General features: G+C 39.1%; 1 protein-coding gene across 5 annotated transcripts in view; it reads left to right on the top strand.

The window, feature by feature from the left end:
- The window catches only part of NAA30 (N-alpha-acetyltransferase 30, NatC catalytic subunit), a 67,643-nt gene that overhangs the window by 14,468 nt on the left and 28,584 nt on the right, over positions 1-24,591 (top strand). For 3 of the 5 annotated variants that reach the window (XM_043515965.1, XM_038406870.2, XM_038406871.2), the window contains one exon: positions 8,748-12,080. The exons of 1 other annotated variant lie outside the window; for it this stretch is intronic. In XM_043515965.1, the coding sequence (XP_043371900.1) occupies positions 8,748-8,787 (40 nt within the window). In that variant the 3' untranslated portion in view covers positions 8,788-12,080. Of the gene's footprint in view, positions 1-8,747; positions 12,081-24,591 lie in introns of those variants that run through there. One more of the 5 variants, XR_006281891.1, reaches the window with a different exon arrangement.

Here is a 24,591-nt window from a genome sequence, read left to right as displayed (position 1 = left end):
GATTGGTACATAGCCAAGCAAGTATGAAATGATGCAGCATTACAGTTTGTCTTCCTGAGCCTATAGATTGCTGCAGTATGTCTGCTGCTATTAGTTTTTTTCCAATCAGTGGCAGAGAGAAATTAACAAGATAGTGTTCAGTTTCACTGCTGCTACTCAGAATACAGTGAACAGTAAGGGAGAAAAATGTAAAAAATCTTATTTTTGTTCAAAAGTGTGCTTGAAAAATGAGCATGTTGTCCCATGTGCACACATCAGTTTTTCCCAAGTGCCTGTTTGTTCACCCACTTAAAACATATTTAGATGCATCTTTTGAAACTTTACCTGTAAATCTTACCTTGGAACAAAGGTGACAAAAGTACCATGTTCCCAGTAATACTCGTGCAAGTAATCTGACAAGCTTGTACAATACTTTTCAAAGTATTGAAGAGCAAGGGGTAGATCTTAGGGAACAGTAGGTGAACTGTGATGTACATTAGTACCTAAAATATATGGTGATGCCCATTTGTGGTGTTTGAAAGTTTGCTGCAACAGCATAATGGTAGCTGTAAAAAATTTCATCTCTGTTTTGTTTGCTGGTGGTAACAAACTAGGCAAACATACAAAGTCCCAAGGCAGAATCGGATATCTGGGGCCTTGACTACTGCGGTAAGTCAACCTAAGTTATGCTATACTGCGGTAAGTCGACCTAATTACGCTACTCCAGCTACATGAATAATGTAACTGGAGTCGACGTAGCTTAGGTCGACTTACCACAGTGTCTACACTGTGCTGCGTCAACGGGAGACGCTCTCCCGTGGACTTACCTTACTCTTCTCGTTCCAGTGCAATAGACTGGAGAGTGCGCTGCTGGCGATTTAGCAGGTCTTCATCAGACCTGCTAAATTGCCCCCTACTGCATTGATCACAGCAGCGTTGATTTCCAGTAAGTGTAGACATGGCCTAAGGCACTGTGTGCTTAACATACTTTGGTCAAAAGGCCATTTTGAGTTATAGGTAAAATTTAAGTCTGAAGAATGTACCGTTAGCAAAAGATTACTTTAAATAAGTGTCCATGTGTGTAAATTTAACAATCTGCCAAATCCCTAAATTTCACTAATGTAATTTTTGACATTATGGTTTTCTGAGATACTTAATGATAGTGAATTTTGATGATGATCATTCAAGATTGTGGACTAAAAATTTTGGGGTACTAAATGAGGCAAAGTTTATAGTAGATAATGGTAAATTAGCATAATTTATTGACATGATCTGAGAGCAATATGTAGAAAATGTGGTCTATCAGAAACCATTTTAAAAGCTATGCCTCTGAAATACATAATTACATGAATTACTGTGACTTTATTTGCATAGCCCCAAACTCCGCTAAAAGTGAAAACTCAGTGGTTTGATAAAAAGCCAAATATGTCTGTCTTTTTGATTTCATGAATACTCAACTTCTTAGGTGTTATAAGCATTTCATTAGTAAAATATCTTAGGAGGATATTTTCAATGACTTTCAATGGGAGTTGGCCACTTAACCACTTTTTGTTTGAAAACTCCCCTTAAAGCAGATCTGGCTGAAAAATTGCAGCATTTAGGGCCATCCTGTAGATTTGTTTTCCCTTCTTGAGGGAATTTGATTCTTTAAAGGAAAAATGGATTGTTCATTAATGTATAATCTTTCATAGTAATCTAAGTATAACATTTCGTACTTGCACAGTGTCTTACATCTTCATAGCACTGTATAACTGCTAACTAATCAAAATAAATTGGCAGTACATGCTAAAAATATTTAATATTCTCACAATTTTTCTGAAAGTTAGGAAAGAAAATTGCTTATACAAAATGTGAAAAGGAATTGCAGCTTTTCACAAGCAGCCTCACTGAAACGGATAACATTCCACAGTTGAAAGTCACCATGAATGCTATTATCAGCTAGGTTGGTCTTTAGCATCATAAATACACCTACTAAACAATAAAGTGTGACACTTTGCTTATCTAACTGGGATCACAACTTTAAGTCAGCAAAACTCGAGAGTCCAGGAATCTGGTTACATGAAATATTGCATCGTAATGTGGCTTTTTTAATGTATATGTTGTAAAGGATGATGTATGGTATCATGAAATATTTCAGATTATTCATAGGAAATATGGTTTTTCTTCAGAAACTTTGTGTCTATAGAAAATACTGTTCTATTGATTGAGCTGGTCAGGACTCATGCAGGTGGACAGAAGAGATGATGATTCTGGGTTATTAAAAGAATTAACAGGCATACTTGTACATCGAAAGCAAATTGGTTGTAGGAAATGCTCTAGGACAGAAGTGAGTGGGAATACTGAACACACTGTCTTGCATTTGAAACTGAATGCAGGAATGGGACAAGTCTTTGCACAACCACACCCCTCCAAACCAAATAAAGCATGAACAAAAACAACCAAGAGAATGTAATTGGGCTTCTTGATTATGTACAGAGATACGTTTCAGTATCACTTGCATATTGTTTATTCAAGCGGGGTGACTTAGGACATTCTTGTCTGCAAAGTACATATATCTTGTCTGTTCAGAGTTTAATCTTAAACTTTTTCCAGCAGTATATTTGATCAATTTTATACTTAATTGAAGGTTAAAATTACACTAGATTACACTAGCCTTCTAAATTGTAAGTATCAACAGTAATGAGATGACATGGTCCAGTGGCCAAGGCACTGGCTAGGAGTAACGAGGCCAGCATTCTTTTCTTGGATGAACCAGTAATTTGCTGTACTCTAATTATTTAATCTTTCTCCTTCAGTTTTCCCATCTGTAAAATGGGGACAAAATACTTATCGCCTCAGATTCCATGGTGATGGGTGTTATAAAAGAACCTAGATAGAGCTGCTGTTGCTTTGTAGAGCATCAGAAGTCGGTCTTTTTGTTTTTCTTCTTCTTCCTGAAAATGCCAGCATTCTTTAAATCAGAGCTCGCTGCCTTATTTAATTTTTCAGTAATTTTTCACTTTGTATGACGCTATCTATCCCTTCTTATGGTGTGATGTAAACAAGTGTACTTCAGTATTGTCTGTTTCATTGTGTCTTGGAGAATGGAGAACTGAAGTATTGGGATTCCAGCAAACCTGAATTTCGACATTTAATCACTCTTAAATAAGTGACTTGCAGGTGTGGTTGGCAGCCTTTGGCATTGCTTGCAAGTCAGCATGAATATGCAAAGTTGAAACTGGACACAGGGCATGTTGTAGTACTCCACCAAATTGCTAAACTTCAGTGAGAATGAATGTTGTTGGTCAACAAAGTTCAAATGACAAGGGGCTTCCTGCTCAGTGTTACTTATGTGGGTCATATTTCCTGACCTCTATAATGCTTTGTTTTAATCTGAGCTCAGAAACAATTTAAGGCTTTTAATTGTAATTAAGTAGAAAATAAGCATTGATTCTTTAGTTGTAAGTTACTACTATTTCAGTACGTGATTGAGTCATTGTTTATTTAATCAATTCAAATTAATATGGTAGTACTAATGAGCCCAGTCAGAAGGCTCGATAATGATTCCAGCGAAGTAACAAGGTGTATTGAAAACCAGAAACTCAATGTCGAATTCTTCCCAGGAGGCTTAGCATTGAATTAACATATCTCACAAATACAGATACAGTAAACTGACCACCATGTTTTAATCACCCTGGATATATTTTTTTTTTTATTTTATATCACTTTTTGTCTTTGCTTATTTAAAAAAATGAATTATTTTAGCCTTCTCTTCCTTTTAATTTTCGTACTGTGCCTATCCCAGGACATGGTTAATTTGTGGGAAGATTAAGGGGGGATGAATGGCTGGAATATGTGATCAGAGATATTTCAGATTTGGCCATTAGTCAAACTTGTAAATGTAATGGATATGTATTGCGGTTTATTATATGTATTCAGAGTTCATGGTGAGCACATTTTCTTTTCCATTGTCTTGTATTTTGTGTAGCCATTTGTACCTTTGCAAAGTGGATGTGAAATGCTACAGTTTGACAGAGTTAGAAGCTCTTTCTTGAGCATCAACAAGAGAGCTGATTTATAGTTTGCTGCAAATATTATGCAAAATGTTGCTTTAATTCAGTGGTCTCTATACCATGCACATAATTATAGTATTAAATGCTTTTTTTGTATTTAATATGTAAATTCACTTGAGCATGGATTAATCTGTAGTCTGAAGAGCTTGTCATTTTCATTTTGATGGGCAAGTATTGTGTGTTCTTGTGCATACAGAGACCATTTTTAGTGTTAAAATAAGATCTGCTTGAGTTTTGGTTGAATATTGTGAAAATGTGTGTGTATTTACAAATTTAGATTAGATTCTCTGATGTGCCAGAGCTCTGCTCAGTGCAGCTGAAAAAAGGGGATGAAGAGTGGAACCAACACTGATTTTATGACACCTTTGTACTCCCCCGTGTCTGGGGCTAATTTGGTTCTCAGTGTAACTTAGGCCAGGCTCAGGTTTGCTGTAAGTTATACATGGCTGACATACTTCCAAGGGGGCCTTTCCACATCCAGCAATTGCCAGAGCACAAGGGAATAGAAAAAAGCGGCTCTCCATGCTGAACCAATGCCAGAACTAGCTGGGAGTGTGTAGGGCAAACTGCGTGCCACTCAGGAATTTCCCTATATAGAATCACAGGACTGGAAGGGAGCTTGAGAGCTCATCTAGTACAGTCCCCTGCACTTATGACAGGACTAAGTATTATTATTTAGACCATCCCTGACGTGTTTGTTTAACCTGCTCTTAAAAATCTCCAATGATATAGATTCTACAACCTCTTTAGGCAATTTATTCCAGTGTTTAACCACCCTGACAGTTAGGAAGTTTTTCCTAATGTCCAACCTAAACCTCCCTTGCTGCAATTTAAGCCCATTGCTTCTTGTCCTAATCCTCGGAGATTAAGAAGAACAATTTTTCTCCCTCCTCCTTGCAACGACCTTTTACGTACTTGAAAATTATCACGTCCCCTCTCAGTCTTCTCTTTTCCAGACTGAACAAACCTAATTTATTTAATCTTCCCTAATAAGTCATGTTTTTTAGACCTTTAATCATTTTTGTTGCTCTTCTCTGGACTTTCTCCAGTTTGTCCGCATCTTTCTGAAATGTGGCGCCCAGAACTGGACACAATAATCCAGTTGAGGCCTAATCAATAGGGAGTAGAGCGGAAGAATTACTTCTTGTGTCTTTGCTTACAACACTCCTGCTAATACATCCCAGAATGGTGTTCGCTTTTTTTTTTTCCCCCCAACAGTGTTATACTGTTGACTGATATTTAGCTAGTGGTCCACTATGACCCCCAGATTTCTTTTCGCAGTATTCCTTCCTAGACTGTCATTTCCCATTTTGTACATGTGCAACTGATTGTTCATAGAATCATAGAATCATAGAATATCAGGGTTGGAAGGGACCCCAGAAGGTCATCTAGTCCAACCCCCTGCTCAAAGCAGGACCAAGTCCCAGTTAAATCATCCCAGCCAGGGCTTTGTCAAGCCTGACCTTAAAAACCTCTAAGGAAGGAGATTCTACCACCTCCCTTGGTAACGCATTCCAGTGTTTCACCACCCTCTTAGTGAAAAAGTTTTTCCTAATATCCAATCTAAACCTCCCCCATTGCAACTTGAGACCATTACTCCTCGTTCTGTCATCTGCTACCATTGAGAACAGTCTAGAGCCATCCTCTTTGAAACCCCCTTTCAGGTAGTTGAAAGCAGCTATCAAATCCCCCCTCATTCTTCTCTTCTGCAGACTAAACAATCCCAGCTCCCTCAGCCTCTCCTCATAAGTCATGTGCTCTAGACCCCTAATCATTTTCGTTGCCCTTCGTTGTACTCTTTCCAATTTATCCACATCCTTCCTGTAGTGTGGGGCCCAAAACTGGACACAGTACTCCAGATGAGGCCTCACCAGTGTCGAATAGAGGGGAACGATCACGTCCCTCGATCTGCTCGCTATGCCCCTACTTATACATCCCAAAATGCCATTGGCCTTCTTGGCAACAAGGGCACACTGCTGACTCATATCCAGCTTCTCGTCCACTGTCACCCCTAGGTCCTTTTCCGCAGAACTGCTGCCGAGCCATTCGGTCCCTAGTCTGTAGCGGTGCATTGGATTCTTCCATCCTAAGTGCAGGACCCTGCACTTATCCTTATTGAACCTCATTAGATTTCTTTTGGCCCAATCCTCCAATTTGTCTAGGTCCTTCTGTATCCTATCCCTCCCCTCCAGCGTATCTACCACTCCTCCCAGTTTAGTATCATCCGCAAATTTGCTGAGAGTGCAATCCACACCATCCTCCAGATCATTTATGAAGATATTGAACAAAACGGGCCCCAGGACCGACCCCTGGGGCACTCCACTTGACACCGGCTGCCAACTAGACATGGAGCCATTGATCACTACCCGTTGAGCCCGACAATCTAGCCAGCTTTCTACCCACCTTATAGTGCATTCATCCAGCCCATACTTCCTTAACTTGCTGACAAGAATGCTGTGGGAGACCGTGTCAAAAGCTTTGCTAAAGTCAAGAAACAATACATCCACTGCTTTCCCTTCATCCACAGAACCAGTAATCTCATCATAAAAGGCGAGTTCCTTCCTAAGTGGAGTACTTTGCATTTGTAAATCGGATGAAATTCAATAAGGACTTTAGACAATTTCTCCAATTTGTCTAGATCATTTTGAAATATAATCCTATCCTCCAAAGCACTTGCAATCCCTCCCAGCTTAGTATCGTCCGCAGACTTTATAAATGTACTCTCTATGCCGTTATCTAAATCATTGATGAAGATATTGAACAGAACCAGACCCAGAACTGATCCCTGCGGGACCCCACTCATTATGCCCTTCCAGCATGACTCGGAACCACTAATAGCTTCTCTCTGGGAACCAATCAGTTATGCACCCACCTTAGAGTAGCTCCGTTTTAGTTGCATTTCCCTAGTTTGTTTATGATGAGGTTATGCGAGACAGTATCAAAAGCTTTACTAAAGTCAAGATATACCACGTCTACCACTTCCTCCTATCCACGAGGCTTGTTATCCTGTCAAAGAAAGCTATCTGGTCAGTTAGATGAGTTTTGTTCTTGACAAACCCATGCTGACTGTTACTTATCACCTTATTATCTTCTAGATGTTTTCAAATTGATTGCTTAATTATTTGCTCCATTATCTTTCCGGGTACAGAAGTTAAGCTGACTAGTCTGTAATTCCCCAGGTTGTCCTTATTTCCCTTTTTATAGATTGGCATTCTGTTTGCCCTTCTCCAGTCTTCTGGAATCTCTCCCGTCTTCCATGACTTTTCAAAGATAATCACTAATGGCTCAGATATCTCCTCAGTCAGCTCCTTGAGTATTCTAGGATGCATTTAATCAGGCCCTGGTGATGTGAAGACCTCTAACTTGTCTAAGTAATTTTTAACTTGTTATTTCCCTATTTTAGCCTCTGTTCCTACCTCATTTTCATTGGCATTCACTATGTTAGACATCCAGTCTCCACCAACCTTCTTGGTGAAAACTGAAACAAAGACATCATTAAGCACCGCTGCCATTTCCACATTTTCTGTTATTGTCTCTCCCACCCCACACTGAGTAATGGGCTTACCCTGTCCTTGATCTTCCTCTTGCTTCTAATGTATTCTAGAATGTTTTCTTGTTACCCTTTATGTCTCTAGCTAGTTTGATCTCGTTTTGTGACTTGGCCTTTGTAATTTTGTCCCTACATACTTGTGTTATTTGTTTATATTCATCCCTTGTAATTTGACCTAGTTCCCACTTTTTGTAGGACTCTTTTGATTTTTAGATCACTAAAGATTTCTCCTGGTTAAGCCAGGGTGGTCTCTTACCGTACTGCCTGTCTTTCCTACGCAGTGGGATAGTTTGCTCTTGTGACCTTTAATAATGTTCTTTGAAGAACTGCCAACTATCATCAATTGTTTTTCCCCTTAGACTTGCTTCCCATGGGATCTTACCTACCAACTCCCTGAGTTTGCTAAGTCTGCACTCTTGAAATCCATTTTCTTTATTTTGCTGCTTTCCCTCCTACCATTCCATGATCACTTTCATCCAAGCTGCCTTCCGCTTTCAAATTCTCAATATAGCAGAAAGCAGCCATTTGAGGGGTCCAGGATCTGCCTAGAATTTCATTTTGATTTGAAAAAAGAAAAGGAGTACTTGTGGCACCTTAGAGGCTAACACATTTATTTGAGCATAAGCTTTTGTGAGCTACAGCTCATTGTCATTTTGATTTGAGTTTGCACTTTTTCTGTACACAAAAAATGTTCATGTAAATATTTCTTCTAACAAATGTTCATGGAAAGCTAAACTTGGATCTGTTGCCAAATCTATTTAATCACGTAGCTTAAACTTGTTTGGGGCAAAGTGTAATTAGTTTACAAAGGTTAGAGCATTCATTGAAAGAACTGAAAAGGTACCATGTGACTTAGGTCCCTAGCCATTCAATTTGAATAATAAATTCCAAATATCAAATACTTGATTGAAGCAATACAGCAAATAGATGAAATTTGATTGCACAAAACTTTAATTGATGTTGAGTAACTACCACATTTTTTAAAATTGGGTTCCATTTGGACAATTAATGAACAGAAAAAAAGCTAAAAACAAATTGTTTATGGGTACACATTAGTCTATTAATCTAGAAGAGTTTTAAAACCGAACAGATAGCTGTGTAAATAATTTTTCTGAAACAATGCAACTCTTCTCAAAATTGACTTATTTTTTTCATTGTCTTTAAAGGTTGTCTTGGAAACAGAGATCACAAACAAGTCTGCTTTGAAACTTTATGAAAATCTTGGTTTTGTGCGAGATAAGAGGCTGTTCAGATACTATTTAAATGGAGTTGATGCACTGCGTCTTAAACTGTGGCTGCGTTAAAAGAAACCATCACATCAATCAACTGACTTCCCAACAACACAGAGTTGTCCTTTGCATGCAATGCAATTTGTACAGAATTGCTTTGCAGGTGGACTTAGTAATTTCCATGCAGCTCTTATCTGTCAGTGTCTCATTGAGTGTCGCACATATTTGTTGCACTTTGGCATGGCGCATTTGTTCTGAATTAAAACAGATTGTTCCAAACTTCAAGTTCTTTTGGTACCAGCAAGATGTGCCAGTTGATAGCCAAGATATGTTCATTCATTTGCAAGTCTACTGACTGTATTACATACATAGTGAACACTTGATCAAAGAAACTGTATGTGGAACGCAATGCTTGGTTCCAGAAAAAAGCCAATATAGATTGTAAAATTCTATAAGTATACTAACATTTCATACAAAACTTGCCATAGTTTTCTGGAAAAAGGCTTCAATTTTAGGTTTTATTTTCAATATTGAATTTTCCATTCTTAAATATTGGTACCTCAGTGGTTAGTGAATGAAAAAAATGTATTGTAGGGTGGGGTGTGTGTTACAATGAGTAACAGTAACAATTAAATTGCGTCTGCCAGTGCCTGTATAGATAAGTATATTTGTCTTCACCTCTAATTTTTGAGTGCATGCTTTTTTCTTTTACTTTTTCAATTGTCTTTGCAAGCAAACTTCTGCTTTTATTTAAATTCTGAATTTGATAATAAATTATTTCAGATTTTTATAATTTGGATACTTCTCCCAGAAAAGGGTTTGGAAAGCCCTTCTTTTCTTATAGCAAGAAGTGTTAAGCTATTTTGAAAAACCTTGAGTAGCTGCTAAAAAAAGAACCTGATGTTGCCAGTAAATTGCTGCTGGTTTTGGATGCACTTTTTCTTTAAAAGAGGGATTTTTAAAAATATATAGAAAATTAATGTAAATTGGTATGATTTTATTTAATCAAAATTATCTCTAGAAGCTCTGAAAAACAGCTATTTTAAATTAGAACAATTTTTTCACTTTGATTTGGATTCAGATTGCTTTGCTTCAGTGTTCTAAAATGCTTCAATCTTCAGTTCTCGATCTTTGAAATAAATGTCAAGGTGTATTGTATCCATTTTTAGCTGCTCTCATCTTCTCAAAACTTATTTGAGCTAAATTATTGGGGGGGGGTTCTTCCCCCCCCTTTCCCCTTTAAAATAAATGTAGCAGGGAAGGGACTTCCCTTTTTTAAATGGGATACATAGGTCTTGCCCTAAGCCATCAACTTGTTCAGCAGTAATGCTGTGTTTATGCTCTCCTGATTGATCAATGTGATATATGACCAAATTTATAAATGGATTGTATTTCATCTTGAAAAAAGGTGACATTGGTTTATTTATATAAGTGGAAGAACCTAGGCAACCCATGGAAAAAAAGGATGAACTCTCAACGAGTCTGCTCGTCTGTACTGAGTGTAATCTTCAGATTTGCCTTATTACACTGTGTTTTTAGGGTTTGGTTAGTCATGTTTTTTAATTGTTATAATTACTGTACATTTAAAAACCCTACCTCCTGTAAGTTTGAAAAAGATCCCCTTGCAGGAAAACTGGATTTAAACGAAAGCCAGCCTTATTTTGCACAGACAAACGTTCGCATGGTGACAGGCATTTCTCACCATGTACAAATTGTGAATTGTATTTGAAAATAAAGTGTGGTTTGTTTGTTTGTTTTTTAAATTAAAATTGGCACTTGGAAGTTCTCTGCTTGTGGACACCATTTGTGCTTTTCACTTTTTCCATTTCTAAAATGAAATTAATCCTCTAAAACAGTGCCAGAATCAATGTAAACTGAAGACTCTTATTTACAGAACAGGTATAGTGTGGTCAGTTGCAGTACATGTTTCCACTATACTGCCCTGTAATGTAATTCATGCTTGTTCTAATTCAAAACTTCTAGGGATAAGAATATTGTTGACTCTGCTTAATCAATCATTGCTTGGCCTCTCGTGAATATACTGTCAGTAGGTGCCAATTTTAGTTAAGATTTCAGTGATATGGACTTCAGTCCACTGGAAATTGAACCTTCCCCACAAACTTATTTCCCATAGGTGTTTTGGTATCCTATCAAATGGTAACTACTTTGGTTCATTTGGCACTAATGATCCAGAGAGGAGATACTTCATGTCCTGTTACCAACTGTTGGAGACTATGTAGGGGATCCAGTGTTGGAAATTGCAAACCAGTCTGTCTTGCTTCATTGTTTAAAAAACAGCAGAAGAGAAGTCCTTTGCTGGTCAAATCTGAAAACACCTACTGTTTAAATATTAAAAGCAGATTAGAACCTAGCTTACAATAGCTCATACAGGTTGTTGCACAAATACCACTTTTGAGCAAAATTCAAATACAATTCCGTCTAGCCGTGGCAAGAAGTGGTTCTCACCATGCAAACTTTTAGAATGCTGAGCAAAATGGGGGCAACTTTCTTTTAAAAGAGTGCTGTCTACAATAGTCTAATATTGCCACTGTATCACACAGAGTTCACTACAGAAGATACTGAAGCTGTACATGTTGGTATTAAAAAAAAAAATTGGTATAGTCTCACTTTGTTGCATAGGGTGGGATGTCCTGAATTTGCAACAAGGTGAGACTATCACTAACATGAAAACAGTTCAAATAGTACTTCAAATAGAATCTAGCCAAAAAAAAAAAAAAAAGGCATAATCAGGGTTTCTTGGGGTTCTTTGTCTTTGTTGCCAAGACATGCTCCCTGCCCCTTTTTGCATTGACAAATCTAAACTAAGGAGTTGGTATTAAGTCACTTTTATGTTTAACTTTATATTGCCTAAAATATTACTATTGGCTGACATGTCAGAGATGTGTGCATTACAATGCTTAAAAAGGAAAAAAAGTTATGACTATCAGGTTCACCACTAATCTAATTGGCATTGCATAGCGCATCCCAGTTTCGGTGCACCACAAGACATCACTAAAACTGAGTGCTAAGTTACAAGGTTTTCAGGTTTTGTAGAAATGCGACCATAAATTATATTGGAGTTCGGGGATCAGGTGGGTAGCTAAAAAATATCAAGTGTATCTCAAAATATTGGACTGCTGTTTTGAGTGGATTATGTTCTTCTGTCCTTTTATCCTTTGGCTACAAGAACAAGAACCAGTGAGGTTATGGAATGTGCAAGCTGTCTAAATAAGATGCAGTCAAATAAAATATGGTTAAGTTGTTTATGCATTTCCTTTTAAATGCACGTTTTAATGTTCTAGTTTGATTTATTTTTTTATTGCCAGTAAAAACGTACATAATTGTGTTGTGGTTTTTACTGTCTCACAGAGGATGGAGAAATATTAGTAAGTGAAAACTGTACTCCTGACGCCTTCATACACAGCTATATATTTTTGATTTCCAAATCTAGTTCAGAATCATGTTGAATATTATTTCATTTCTGTGGCTGGACTAAAATATGTGATTGTTTTCCTTATGCATCATTTAGTGTAGACAGGCAACCTGTGAGCCTGACCCTGCAAGGTGCCAAGGTGTCCCGTGAGATAATATGGGCAGTTGACTCCTATTGAAATAAACAGGAGTTCAGGGCCATCAATAGCCTGTTCAAGGGCACTGAGGGCTGGATTGTTAAAGGTATTTAGGTGCCTAAACACAAAGATTAGCACCTTGTTGTATTTTCAGAAGTGCCAAGGCACCAAACTCCCACTAGGTGCATTTTCAAAAGTGCGTAACTCCCATTGACTTCAGTGGAAATTAGGCATTTAAGCACTTTTGAATAGCACTAGGCACCAAAGGATGTAAACACCTTTTTAAAGTCTGGCCATATAAGTAACTTGCAGGATTTGGCCTTATGTTTGTAAAAGGTGTACAGCACAACTGAGATTAACTTGTTTACATTTTGAATTACTGATCAGCTGACATTTTATTGGCTCTCATTACTCCAGGCTGTCTTCCAGCTAGATTCAGTCCTATTGGGGTTATGAGAATGTCAGTCACCAAAACAAAATAGAGCAGAACAAAGCAGCTTTGAAGAATATTGCACACACAATGTTTTTGTGGTCCTAATGGTGGTAATCTTTCCTAATGGAGTATTCTGCTGCTAGAAAATATGGTGTGTAAATGGAAAACTTTTTCCAGCACAAGGAACACCAGTGTGCACTGAATTTTTCAGTTCTTTTGGTGTATCATGTGGTAAAGCAGTGTGGCAGAAACTGGCCTAGAGCGTTGCTACTGCCTGTGTTCCTCAGCAACCTCTTGAATTCTGGGCAAGATGTGGATTTAAATTTTGTTTTCTTGTTTGGTACTGCAATAGTCACAGCAGGAATACATACAGTTAATATATGTAGGCTAAAATAGGTTTGGAAAGATCCAATAGCACTGGATTTTCAACCTATGACTTTGGGAAATGACTCTTTCAGGGCTGTAGCAGAAGATAGCTTTCAGTACTCTGGCAAATATTTTTACGAATAGAATGCTTTTAAGAAGTATATTATGGTAACTTAACCTACATAATTCTAATACAGATTATCTTGTTTGGGAGTCTTTAGTTTCCCTAAACTTATAGTGCTGTAGTAGCTGAGCTATAAATAATGGAGGAAATGCCTTCCTACCTGTCCAAAGGCTTGGGTGAGGAAGTAGAAATTCTTTCTCCCTTTGAGCATGCAGATCTCTGAATTTCTGAATGGAAGACAAAGAATTGTCGTCTTTGTGGCACAGTTTTTGCCGTGCCTGCTCTGTGGTGTTGGGCTCAGTGTAGGGGTAACTGGGTGAAAGTATATGGCCTATGTTTAAACAGGAAACCAGATTAGACCAAATCTATGAGAATGTAGATATTTTAGGCAGTGGCCCTACCTGGATGGAGCTCTGGCAGGCTGGAGAATCAGATAGTGGAGTAAGAGAGATAGTGGTCTTTGGGGTAGAGCATGCTATGCAACAATATAGCTATTCCATGCTATGCAACAATATTTCCACAATGAAATGGGCAAGGAAGAAGAGCACAAGACCCCTATGAGCTTTGCTAGACAGATCTAATGTACATGTACAGTCCTTAGATTTTTACAGTGATGGTTTCTCTCTGTGTGTGTGTGTGTGTGTGTGTGTGTGTTTTTTTATATATATATATATATATATATATATATATATATATATATACAATCCTCCGATTGGAGAGTAGCTATACACTTGGAGCCCTAGTCACTGCATGAGGATCCAGCTAATGGCAATGTAGTATGGAGCTATGCCTTGGAGAGGAAATTCAGTAGAGCTCCGACTGTTCCTTCAGGATGGCTTCCCCCTCTCTGTCAGGATTGGGGTGTGATGGGGTTTCTCTGAGATCTGGGAGGTTGGAAAGGAGTGTGCCTCCAAATTCAGTAGTGCCCCCCTTCCCTGGTGTGGTTCCAGGAAATTCAGGGATAGTCATGCAATTTTCTTCCCTTTGAGTCCTTCCTACGGCTCTTTTCTCGAGGGAACAACTCCATGTCTAACAGATGTCACAGGTAAGATGTGATGGTTGTTTCTACTGTTATTGAACCCTGGTGCAGCCAGTCCAAGACATAAGTATTCTGTACTGCTATGAATTGATAAGTTGTGTCTGCTGTGTTCCTTAAACCTGTATCACTGAATGCTGATCAGCAATCCATCATTCTACCTGGCTAAGATACCATTTGGTATAGTAGAATCATAGAAATTTGGGGCCAGACCCGTGAACTGATGCAGGACTAAGTAAATCTAAATCATCCCTGACTGGTATTTGTCCAACCTGTTTTTCGAAACCTCCAGCAGTGGGGATTCCACATCCTCCCTTGGAAGTCTGTTCCAGAGATTAACTACTATTGTAGTTAGAAAGTTTTTTTTCTTTCATGTACAAGTAAAAAATATGTTTACTTAATGCACTGAGTCTGCAGGAATTGTGAAGGCATAACTAATAACAGATTTTGCTTCTTTTTCTTTACATTTCAACTCAACAATAAGTTTTAACAAATTTCTGCTGGCTTGATTGTCAGCAGACAATCTAAGATTTCTCCACCTGCTGGTTATGCTACAGGTGCCTAAATGTGGTAGAAAAAAGCTATATGCATGATATGCTTAGAAACTCTTAGAAGTATGGGGGTTGATAGTAGCCTTTTACCTCATGAGAACTGGGAGGTTATATCAGTGAGTAATTTAGAAAGTGGCCTTATCCTAGTGCCCAGAAAACCCTTTTCACAGCTTGTGTGTGGTTACTCACTGAGTAAGGGTTAGCAGGATCACGCCCCTAATTTTCCTTTGCCCACATCATACAGTTACCTCATAATTGTGCCAAATACAGTATTACCATACTAACAGTCTCTTGAGGGGCCCATAAGTTATACAAGTAATTGCACACGAGGGTTGAGAGGCTTTGGTACAGTTTAGCTTTACCCAAAGCCTGGCTCTAGCTGTAGCCAGCCTTCTTAGTGCTTGTGAAAAGTGAGATGTTAAACTAACTCAAGTAGTTTTTACTACTTCAAAAATGTATTAATGAGTTTGCCTTTACTCTTTCAGAGGAGAACTTAGTACTCCCTCCCGTCTACCAAAAATTGGAGTGGCTTCAAAGTTTTGTATTCCTGTGGACGTTCCATGGGGAATGTATGTAAACCATAAAACAACTCTTATAGATCACCTTGGGAAGTGCATTGCATCCCATTCCCCAATTGTCTAAGCTTTTATCGTAGGTGGTTTCTCTATCACCCCTCTATTCCTCCCTAGACATAGCTATTAGTCCTCCTGTCACATAATGACAGGAAAAATAATAAAACTCTTGTTACTCCTACCCTCTTTCCACCATCCCCACTAATGGGGTTTGTCTGATGGATTCTGCTTAGATGATCTCCAATCTCCGGCAGATGGAGATAGGTCACTAACTGGCTTAACTAGACTGGGCTTTACGAGTCTTGTAGTTTATATTGGTGTAGTGTCCAGGGGCCCCATGTCTGAAGTGCTTTACAAGCATCAAACAAAGACAGCTCTTACTTCAAAGAGTTTTACAACTAGAGCTGGTTTAAAAAATTGAAATTTTGATGGGACTTTTTGTCAAAAATTCACATTTTGGCTGGGAAAAAGGGTCAAAATATTAGTAAAAACTTGCTTCCAGCTGTAGACCTGGTGGAAAAAGTTTGATACCCAAAAAGGACAACAGACACATTTGTGACACATTTGGACCCGTTTTTTAACGTGCTATTTAAATTTTAAAGAGGGACAAGATGAAACAGGTTGATACAGAGCACCAGCAGAGGAGGGGACGGTGATAGGAATACAAAATTGTATATATTTGCTAGATGTACAACTTGGCATCTTCAAAGTAACTTTTTTCCATTTTTTCCCCACATTAAGATACAAATGAACAAGAGATAATGAGTCAACTTCATATCTATTATCATTTGGTAGTCTGCCATGGCCATGTTAGTAGAGGTGAAGCTTGAGAAGGAATTTTAAGGAGAACACGGTAATGGCTTTGCTAAGGTAAGATTATTTTATGCAAAGCTAAGGTGGTTATTATCAACATTGCCAAAGAAGGTATGATTTGAGTGACCAATGTTGTATGCTAACATCATGATAAAATGCCCTCGCTCTTGAAAACACAGCCACATGAATTCATTTCAAATATAACTCCACGGAGAGTTGCCAGATCTGCACCCAGGTCCACATTCTGTCCATGTACAAGCAATTTTTTTCAGGCTATTTCTAGCAGGAAGCTAATCATATGCTCTCTATTGCCAGTTCATGTGTCTCTCCAAGACGATAGGAACAGAGTTAAAGGGCCTTTAGTGAAAATAAGAATCAGGCCCTCAGTGTTCAAAAGACTCCATGAGCTTGGTGTATGTGATGGGAATGGTCTCCGTCATTTCAGAATGTGGGTAAATGCTACGTTAAGCACATTGCTTTGAATTATAGTGCTTGAACTGTAAGAGCTAATATTTATATTAAAAGAAAGTTATGCATCCCTAGGACAAATAAAGGGCCCCATCCTGAAAGCTGCTTTCTGTGCCTGCACAGATCTCAACTGAAATCGGTGGGACGCGAGATCGAGTACTCCAACCTGCTTAGAGTAGCTTCCAAGATCAGGGCCTAAAGCTTCCATTTATTATACAGTGTTGCAGCAAATGTGGTTTTAAATTAAACTGTAGAAGTTAATGTTTTCTAAATCTTAATATATAGCATATTTTATGTAGGATGGAATTGGACTCATTTGGAGCCTCTGGGCTGGCTGCTAAGTGTGATAGCCATGTCAGTAACGCCTAGGATATGTGTGAGTCTGAATTTTGATGAATAAATTGCATTTATAGATAGAAGTAAGACACTTAATTTCTTGGTGGCAGGTGCCCTTGCTAGATAGTTAAATTCATTCTGCAGCCATGTCTTATTGCTTCAGCTTCAATCAGTTAAATGTGTTGTGATAAATTCAGAATTGAATCTGAAATCCCTGGTTGGCAAAGAGTTGCATCTTTGCAGCTGTGAAGCTAGCTTGCTGGAGCTAGTTAACTGGACTAGCATCACTTGAGACACTGAAACAACCTACAAACAGCAGTCAAAGAAATTTTCTGCAAGTGTTCACAGCCCTTTCATTTGGTTGTATGTACCCAGCATTCCCTTGGAGAGAGAAAAGTGCCATGTTATATTAAATAACCAGGACAGGGAAGTGCTAAAAAGGGAAGCTTTTCACCTTATGCCTTCTGCTTGATTGCCAAATCTTCCATTTTCATTTCAATCTCTGGACCATCATGAAGAAAACAATTCGACAGTTTCATATATAAGACAAGAAATGGGGTATGTATAATGCATTGAATATAAATATGCCTCTGCATTATACTCCATAGTAAGACCAAGCTTAAAGCCCACTATATATTCTCAGTGAAACAAATCTTCTCTTAAACTAGGTTGAAATGTTCTGATATTTACTGGAATGTAAAACTTCAACTTTTGGATTGTGATGATCAAGTAGAAGAGAGCTTTTTATTTCTTGGTAAAATGCTGCTGTTCTCCATGAAATTGTCTCTTCAGATCTCTGCTTTGGGGTATGCAAAAAAATGTTTATTTTTGCAAATGTTTTCCATTTTTCAGACAATTAAAGAGCTATTAAGTTTTCAAAGTCAGACATTTAGAAATAAAGTACAAAAAAAAAATAAAAAGGCAGGGGGAACATATTTTTTTATATTTTTGTCAATTTCAGTCACTTCTCTTCTCATATCCTGTTCCCCACCTAGCCCCCATTTTCCAACCAGCTGTGATATTTGGAGAACAAGTTACTGGATTGTAGGCTTCCTTTGTCTAGATAAAAATATTATTTTCAAAAATTTGGGGATTTGATTCAGCAGCAGATTTCTTAGGTTTGAAATCAAAATGCACATCGTAAGGTTCTTATAGCCTTCACCTTGTCTAGGAAAGGCTCTGTGCCCAAAGCTGCCCTCTTTTTCTGTGAGTGTGGAATCTAGTTGAATTGCTCTGCAGGATTTATAAAGTGCCAGCTCTGTGATATATTCCCACTTCTCCTTTTATCTCTTTGGAAGTCCTTCTGTGATCGCTCTGTGGAGTTGAGCACTGCAAAGAGTAGATGTGGGGCTGGGAGAGACAGATGCTGTCCGTGCCATTTTGAACTCATGGAAAACCTTGACCAGTCAGCATGAACTTGAATTTAACCAAATCAGCATCAACTTGTTAAGAGCAAATATTTAAAGTTTCCACTTTAAGGGGAGGTTGGGAGGTAACTCAAGTGCTCCTTCCATAGGGAAGGGGGATGGGAAAGTAGAGAAGAGACACAAGGGCCTCGGTGGTTGAGGGAAGAAAGGGGAAGTTGATGGTAAAGAATATAAATCAGAAGTTAGGAATTGTAGAAAATAGATAGGGGAAGTCAAGGGACACAAGGAGAAATCTATGGCCAGCAGAACTAAGGAAAACAAGGAGTTTTAAAAATATATTAGGAATAAAAGGAATCCTGACAATGGTATTTGTCCATTACTAGACTGATATGGTAGACTTATCACTGATAATGCGGAAAAGGCAGAAGTGTTCAATAAATATTTGTTCTGTGTTTGGGGGAAAAGATTATATAGACTCAGCATACAGTGACAATAACACTCTTTCCATTCCACTAGTATCTCTGGAGGATGTTAAACAGAGAAGCTATAAAAGTTAGACATTTTAAGTCAGAAGGTCCAGATAATTTGCATCCAAGAGTTCTAAAAGAGCTGGGTGAGGCACTTGCTTTACCATTAATGTTGATTTTCAATAAATCTTGTAGGACTGAGGAAGTTCTATAAGACTGGGAGAAAGCAAACGTTGTGCCAGTGTCTAAAAAGGGTAAACAGGATGAGCTGGGTAATTATAGGTCTGTCAGCCTGACGTTGATCTCAGGCAAGATGATGGAGTGGCTGATACAAGATTTGATTAATGAAGAACTAAAGAAAGATAATATAATTAATGCAAATCAACATGGGGTTATAGAAAATACATCCACTCAATCTAACTTGATACCTTTTTTGAGAAGATTACAAATTTAGTTGATAAAGCTAATAGTGTTGATGTAATATACTTAGGGCTCATCTACACTAAAAATGCGCATTGGCATAACTGTGTCTCGGGTGTGAAAAATTCATACCCCTGAGACATGTAGCTATCCCCACCTAACTCCTGGTGTAGACAGTGCTAGGTTGACAGAAGAATTTTTGTGTTGACCAAGCTACCACCTCTCGGGGAGAACCCCTGCCATCCCTGTACTGTCTACACTGAATCACTGCCGTCACACAGCTGAAGCTGTGCTTCTGTAGTGTTTTAGGTGTAGACGTAGCCTCAGACTTCTGTAAAGCAGCTAACTTGGTACCACACAACATTTTTACCAAAAAACCTATATAAAATTAACCTGGCACCTATTAAATGAATCAAAAACTGGCTAATTGATTGGTCTCAAAATGTAACTGTAAATGGGGAATCGTCATTGAGCAGGTGCATTTCCAGTGGGGTCCCCCAGGGACCAGTGCTTGCCTCCATGCTAGTGAATATTTTTATCAATGACCTGGAAGAAAATACAAAATTGTCACTGATGGGTTGCAGAGGACACAAAAATTAGAGCAATGGTAAATAATAGAGTACAGATCACTAATTCAGGGTGAGCTGGGTTGCTTGGTAGACTGGGCACAAGCAAACAATATGCATTTTGATGCAGCTAAATGTAAATGTATATATCTAGGATCAAAGAATCTAGGCCATGCTTACAGGATGTGGGACTGTATCCTGGGAAGCGGTGACTATGAAAAGGATTTGGAGGGGTCATAGTGGATAATCAGCTGAACATGAGCTCTTTCTTGCCAGTGTGATGCTGTGGCCAAAAGAACTAGCATTGTCCTGAGATGCATAAACAGGGGAATCCAAGGAGGACTAGAGAGGTTATTTTACCTCTGTATTTGGCACTGGTGTGACCACTGCTGGAATCCTGTGTCCAGTTCTGGTGCCCACAATTCAAGAAGGATGTTGATAATTGGAGAAGGTTCAGAGAAGAGCTATGAGAATGATTTAAAGGATTAGAAAAGAATGTCTTTATAGTGATAGATTCAAAGAGCTCCATTTATTTAGCTTAATGAAAAGAAGATTAAAGGGTGATTTGATCACAGTCTATAAGTACCTACATGGGGAAAAAATATTTAATAATGGGTTCTTCAGTCTAGCAGAGAAAGGTCTAACATGATCCAGTGGCTGGAAGATAGGTAGACAAATTCAGATGGGAAATAAGATGTAAATTTTTAATAATGAGAGTAATAAGCCATTGGAGCAATTTACCAAGGGTCATAGATTCTCCATCACTGACAATTTTTAAATCAAGATGGGATATTTTTCTAAAAGATCTGCTCTAGGAATTATTTTGAGGGAAGAGATATGGCTTGCGTTATGCAGGAGGCCAGATTAGATTATCACAGTGGATACTGTGTCCGACACCAGTGGTCCCTTCTGGCCTCAGAATCTATGAATTATTTACAACACAGAAAACATAATGTACCTTTAAAATATGTAACTTTATTCCTGTCATCATTTTTCCTTTTCTTGTGCTATGTGAGGACTTCCTTCTGCACACCCCAGTCTATTCAGAATCATCCTGTTGTACCCTGGTGGAGGGGAAAAAACATAGCAAAAACTGAAGGGGAGACCAATCTTTTATCCATGCTTGGGTTCTTGCAAGGGGCTTAATATTCATGATGGAAAACAAAATAAACAAGAACGGTCTTTGTTTTTACTTTCTGTTATTTATTATTTAACCATGGCTTCCTTTAGCTCTACAAAGCTCTGGATGTGAAGAAATGCACCCTGAGAGTCCTGTGCCTTATTTATTTATCACTTCCATAGCGCTATAAATGTGCATGGTGCTTTATGATACAGATAAAGATGGCATCTTTGTCCTGAGGAACTTAGTCTAAATTAAGATGAGAACAAGCAGCAGGGGACGACAACCCAGGGACTGGGGAAGGTTGAGGGAGAGGCAAGATGATGCTGTGAACACTTGGGAGAGTGGTACATGTGTCTTCAAGGTTATAGAGGTTTTACAACTTGTACTTTTAAATACACCAGAGTCTGTAGGCCATAGGTCTCAGTGAAGAAATGGGTCTAGAGAAAAGATTTAAAGGAGACATGGTGCATAGGAGTTTGGGGCAAGCATGGAAAAAGAAGGCTCAGAGGGGGATTAAAAGCAGACAACACTTTTCCTGTTAACATGTATATAGATCCAAAGTATCCTTTTATTGAGAAATGGAATTTCATTTAGATCTCTGATCTTTTCATACTCTGTTCAGCAGTCTGAACTCTCTGTGAAGGTTTGTATATTGCTGTGCCATCCTAACCAACTCCAATTAAGTCCGGTGATGATTAGTGAAAGCTAAAATTACCATTCTTAAACCTGAGGCCATGGATGCATTTATCTGATGCTTGCAGTTCATTTGGCAAAGCCCAGCAAATGTTGTTTTCACAGATAAAGGGTTTTGTATTTACAGGTCAAGCTAAGTCTCAATTTTCAGCACCACTCCTGTACATTGGCTGTGTATAACAGTTTTTTCCATGGTGTCATCTTAGACCACTTAATTTTCACCTGACTTTCCGGTGAATTTCAAACAGGTCTCTCACTCTGTGCTTGGACATTTAGTATACATACCAATCTGTAGGAACAAAGTCAATGTGTGCATCTACCTACCTGCTTTACCTATAAGTGCCTGTTCTATGCACAAATGCACCAGCATCTGTGCTTATGGATGTTCCATTAGAAGATTGTGGACCTGATCTTGCTTACTCTGACTGCACATAACACTCACAGAGCTCATATGAAGATGTCCGGATTGGGCCCCATATGAGGAGGGGGACTCAATCAGTGAAGTATTTCCCTTAGTGTCCATGCAGTACATTCAAAAAACCATAGCATTTGGACAGTCTTGAGATCTGAACACTTTTCGAAGACTGGTATCCTGAGCTGCTGTGAACTGACTCCAGTGTAGCTTGCTGGTTTACACTTGCTGAAAATCTGGCCCCTTTAAATAATCTTTCTCACGCCATCTTCAGACAGGCATACCCAGAATCCAGCCCCTAGACTGCAGCAATATCCACTTGCAGGGCAACATACTCAGATTCACAAGTGGTTGTGTGTTTTTCATGCAGAAGAGGTGCAATTGAAATTACACCCTGCTGGTGGTTCGAGCCCCATCCCCAAATCAGTCACTGTCTCTAGTTCTCCAGGTTCCATTGGCCTGCTTTGCAAAGGTCCTGAGTATCCACAAATCCTATTGAACGCTATGGGAAGTGTGGGTGGTCACCATCTCTAAAAGTTAGCTCATGTGCGGATTGGGAGAGAATAGTGGAAACGAGGAATATTAGGCATGACTTGGCTCAACAACCACAAGTGAGCCAAACTCATTTTAGAGCATAACTAATAAAATGAGAGCTTTTAGGATAACCAGGGGCAGTACTAGCTTGCACTTTGTCCTCTTGCTGCACCTGTTCCCCTACAAGCCCCCAAACCTTCCATCCTCTCATCACTCATAAGCAAACAGACTTTATATAAGAATAAACAAAGTCTTAGTACGTTTAAAAAAAAGGGGGGGGGGCTTCTACTGCAGATATTTCATTCATAGATTCTGAGGCCAGAATGGACTCCTGTGATCATCTACTCTGACCTCCTGTATAACACAAGCCAGAGAACTTCCCCAGAATAATTCCTCCTTGACCTATCTTTTCAAAGAACACCCAGTTTTGATTTTAAAATTGCAAGTGGTGGAGAAACTAGCATAACTCTTGGTAAATTGTTCCAATGAGTAATCATTCTCACTGTTAAAAATTCAGCGCTAATATCCAGCCAGGCAATCATGTTGTCTTTTGTCTGCTAGGCTTGAAGGGCCCGTTTTTAAATATTTGTTCCCCAGGTAGGTACTTAAAGATGTGATTGTCACCCCTAAACCTTCTCTGTGTTTAACTAGCTTGAACTCCCTGGATGTGATTCATGAAGATACTTTAGATGCTTAGGTCCTCTTCTGAGCTACCACTGCAATGCACAAAACTCCCGTTCAGCTGCCACCTGAACCTGTCTGTACCCAACCTCTCTCAGGACCTATGTTTTTGCCCCTGGGCATGTGCATTGCAGCCTTGCTGTAAGTACCTGGGAACCTACCTCCTGCCTAAACCCCAGAACAATTCACAAACTGTGGGAAATAGGCATTGGAGTGCCTAAATTGTGTGCAGGAGCCCAATGGGGCAGGAGTGCTCAGAGGTCACCTACCCCACTGCCCCTTTGGGTGAGTTCACACAAAACACATTGGGGAGGAGGATCTTGCTTACAACCTGTAACTCAATGGGTTGGAGACTCTCTGTTCAAGTTGTCCCTCTCCTGAGGGGGAAAAGGGATTTGAACCAAGATCTGTCACCTCTCAGGTGAGGGCCCTAACCGATTCTGATGTGGGTCTCCCTCAGTCTCTGCTACTGAAGTTGTTCCCCTTTAATGAAATATTGATTGGGTCAAAGAAAAAGTTAGAATGACTCTATAGAGTAGTCAGGACGGCCACCAGGGTGGTGGCAGATCATGTTCAAATCTCTTCTTCCCCTCAGGAGGAGGGGGACTTGACAAAGAGGTCTCCCACATTCTGGATGAGTACCCTATGCACTAGGCTAACAATTATAAGGGCAGTGGTTCCCCTTCTCCCCCTGGTTGTTTTGTTTAAGGCCCCACATGCGACCTAGGTGACCAAATGCGTTATCTGGCACTGGTTCGAGGATCTCAAGCAGAGATAGGTGGCCAAACTCTGAGAGAGCAGGGCTTAGCCCACATCCTTCTTATTGGTATCTCCCATGGACTAACCTCGGCGACTCCCTGCCTAGCATGCTGGCTTTTGTGCATCACAGTCTGAGGCACCTATCTCTCCCTGTTCATTCTACTGAGAGCCTAGACACCTAACTCAGGCTTAGTAGAACGCAGTAGTGATCCTGTGACTTTACGAGGCACCTAAGTCTCTTCGAGCACCCCGTCCCTTGAATCTCTTATTATAAGACATGTTTTCCAATCTTTAAATCATTCTATTTGTACTGGGAGGTATAAGCAGACTATAAATGGGTAAATATAAATTAATTGTCTTGGGTTTAGATAGATGCAATAATAAAATTAGTAGTAATCTACATCTTTCTTTTGAGTAGACCCACAAATTCATATACTTACTATGCTTCTGAAGATTGAGGAAAATTATCCAGGTAGATGAGCAGTGGCAAA

Source organism: Dermochelys coriacea, chromosome 6 (genome assembly GCF_009764565.3).
Source record: "Dermochelys coriacea isolate rDerCor1 chromosome 6, rDerCor1.pri.v4, whole genome shotgun sequence".
In the NCBI taxonomy this organism is placed as follows: Eukaryota; Metazoa; Chordata; order Testudines; family Dermochelyidae; genus Dermochelys; species Dermochelys coriacea.
The sequence above is the reverse complement of the archived record's forward strand: the minus strand, read 5'-3'. Positions and strand labels throughout refer to the sequence as shown.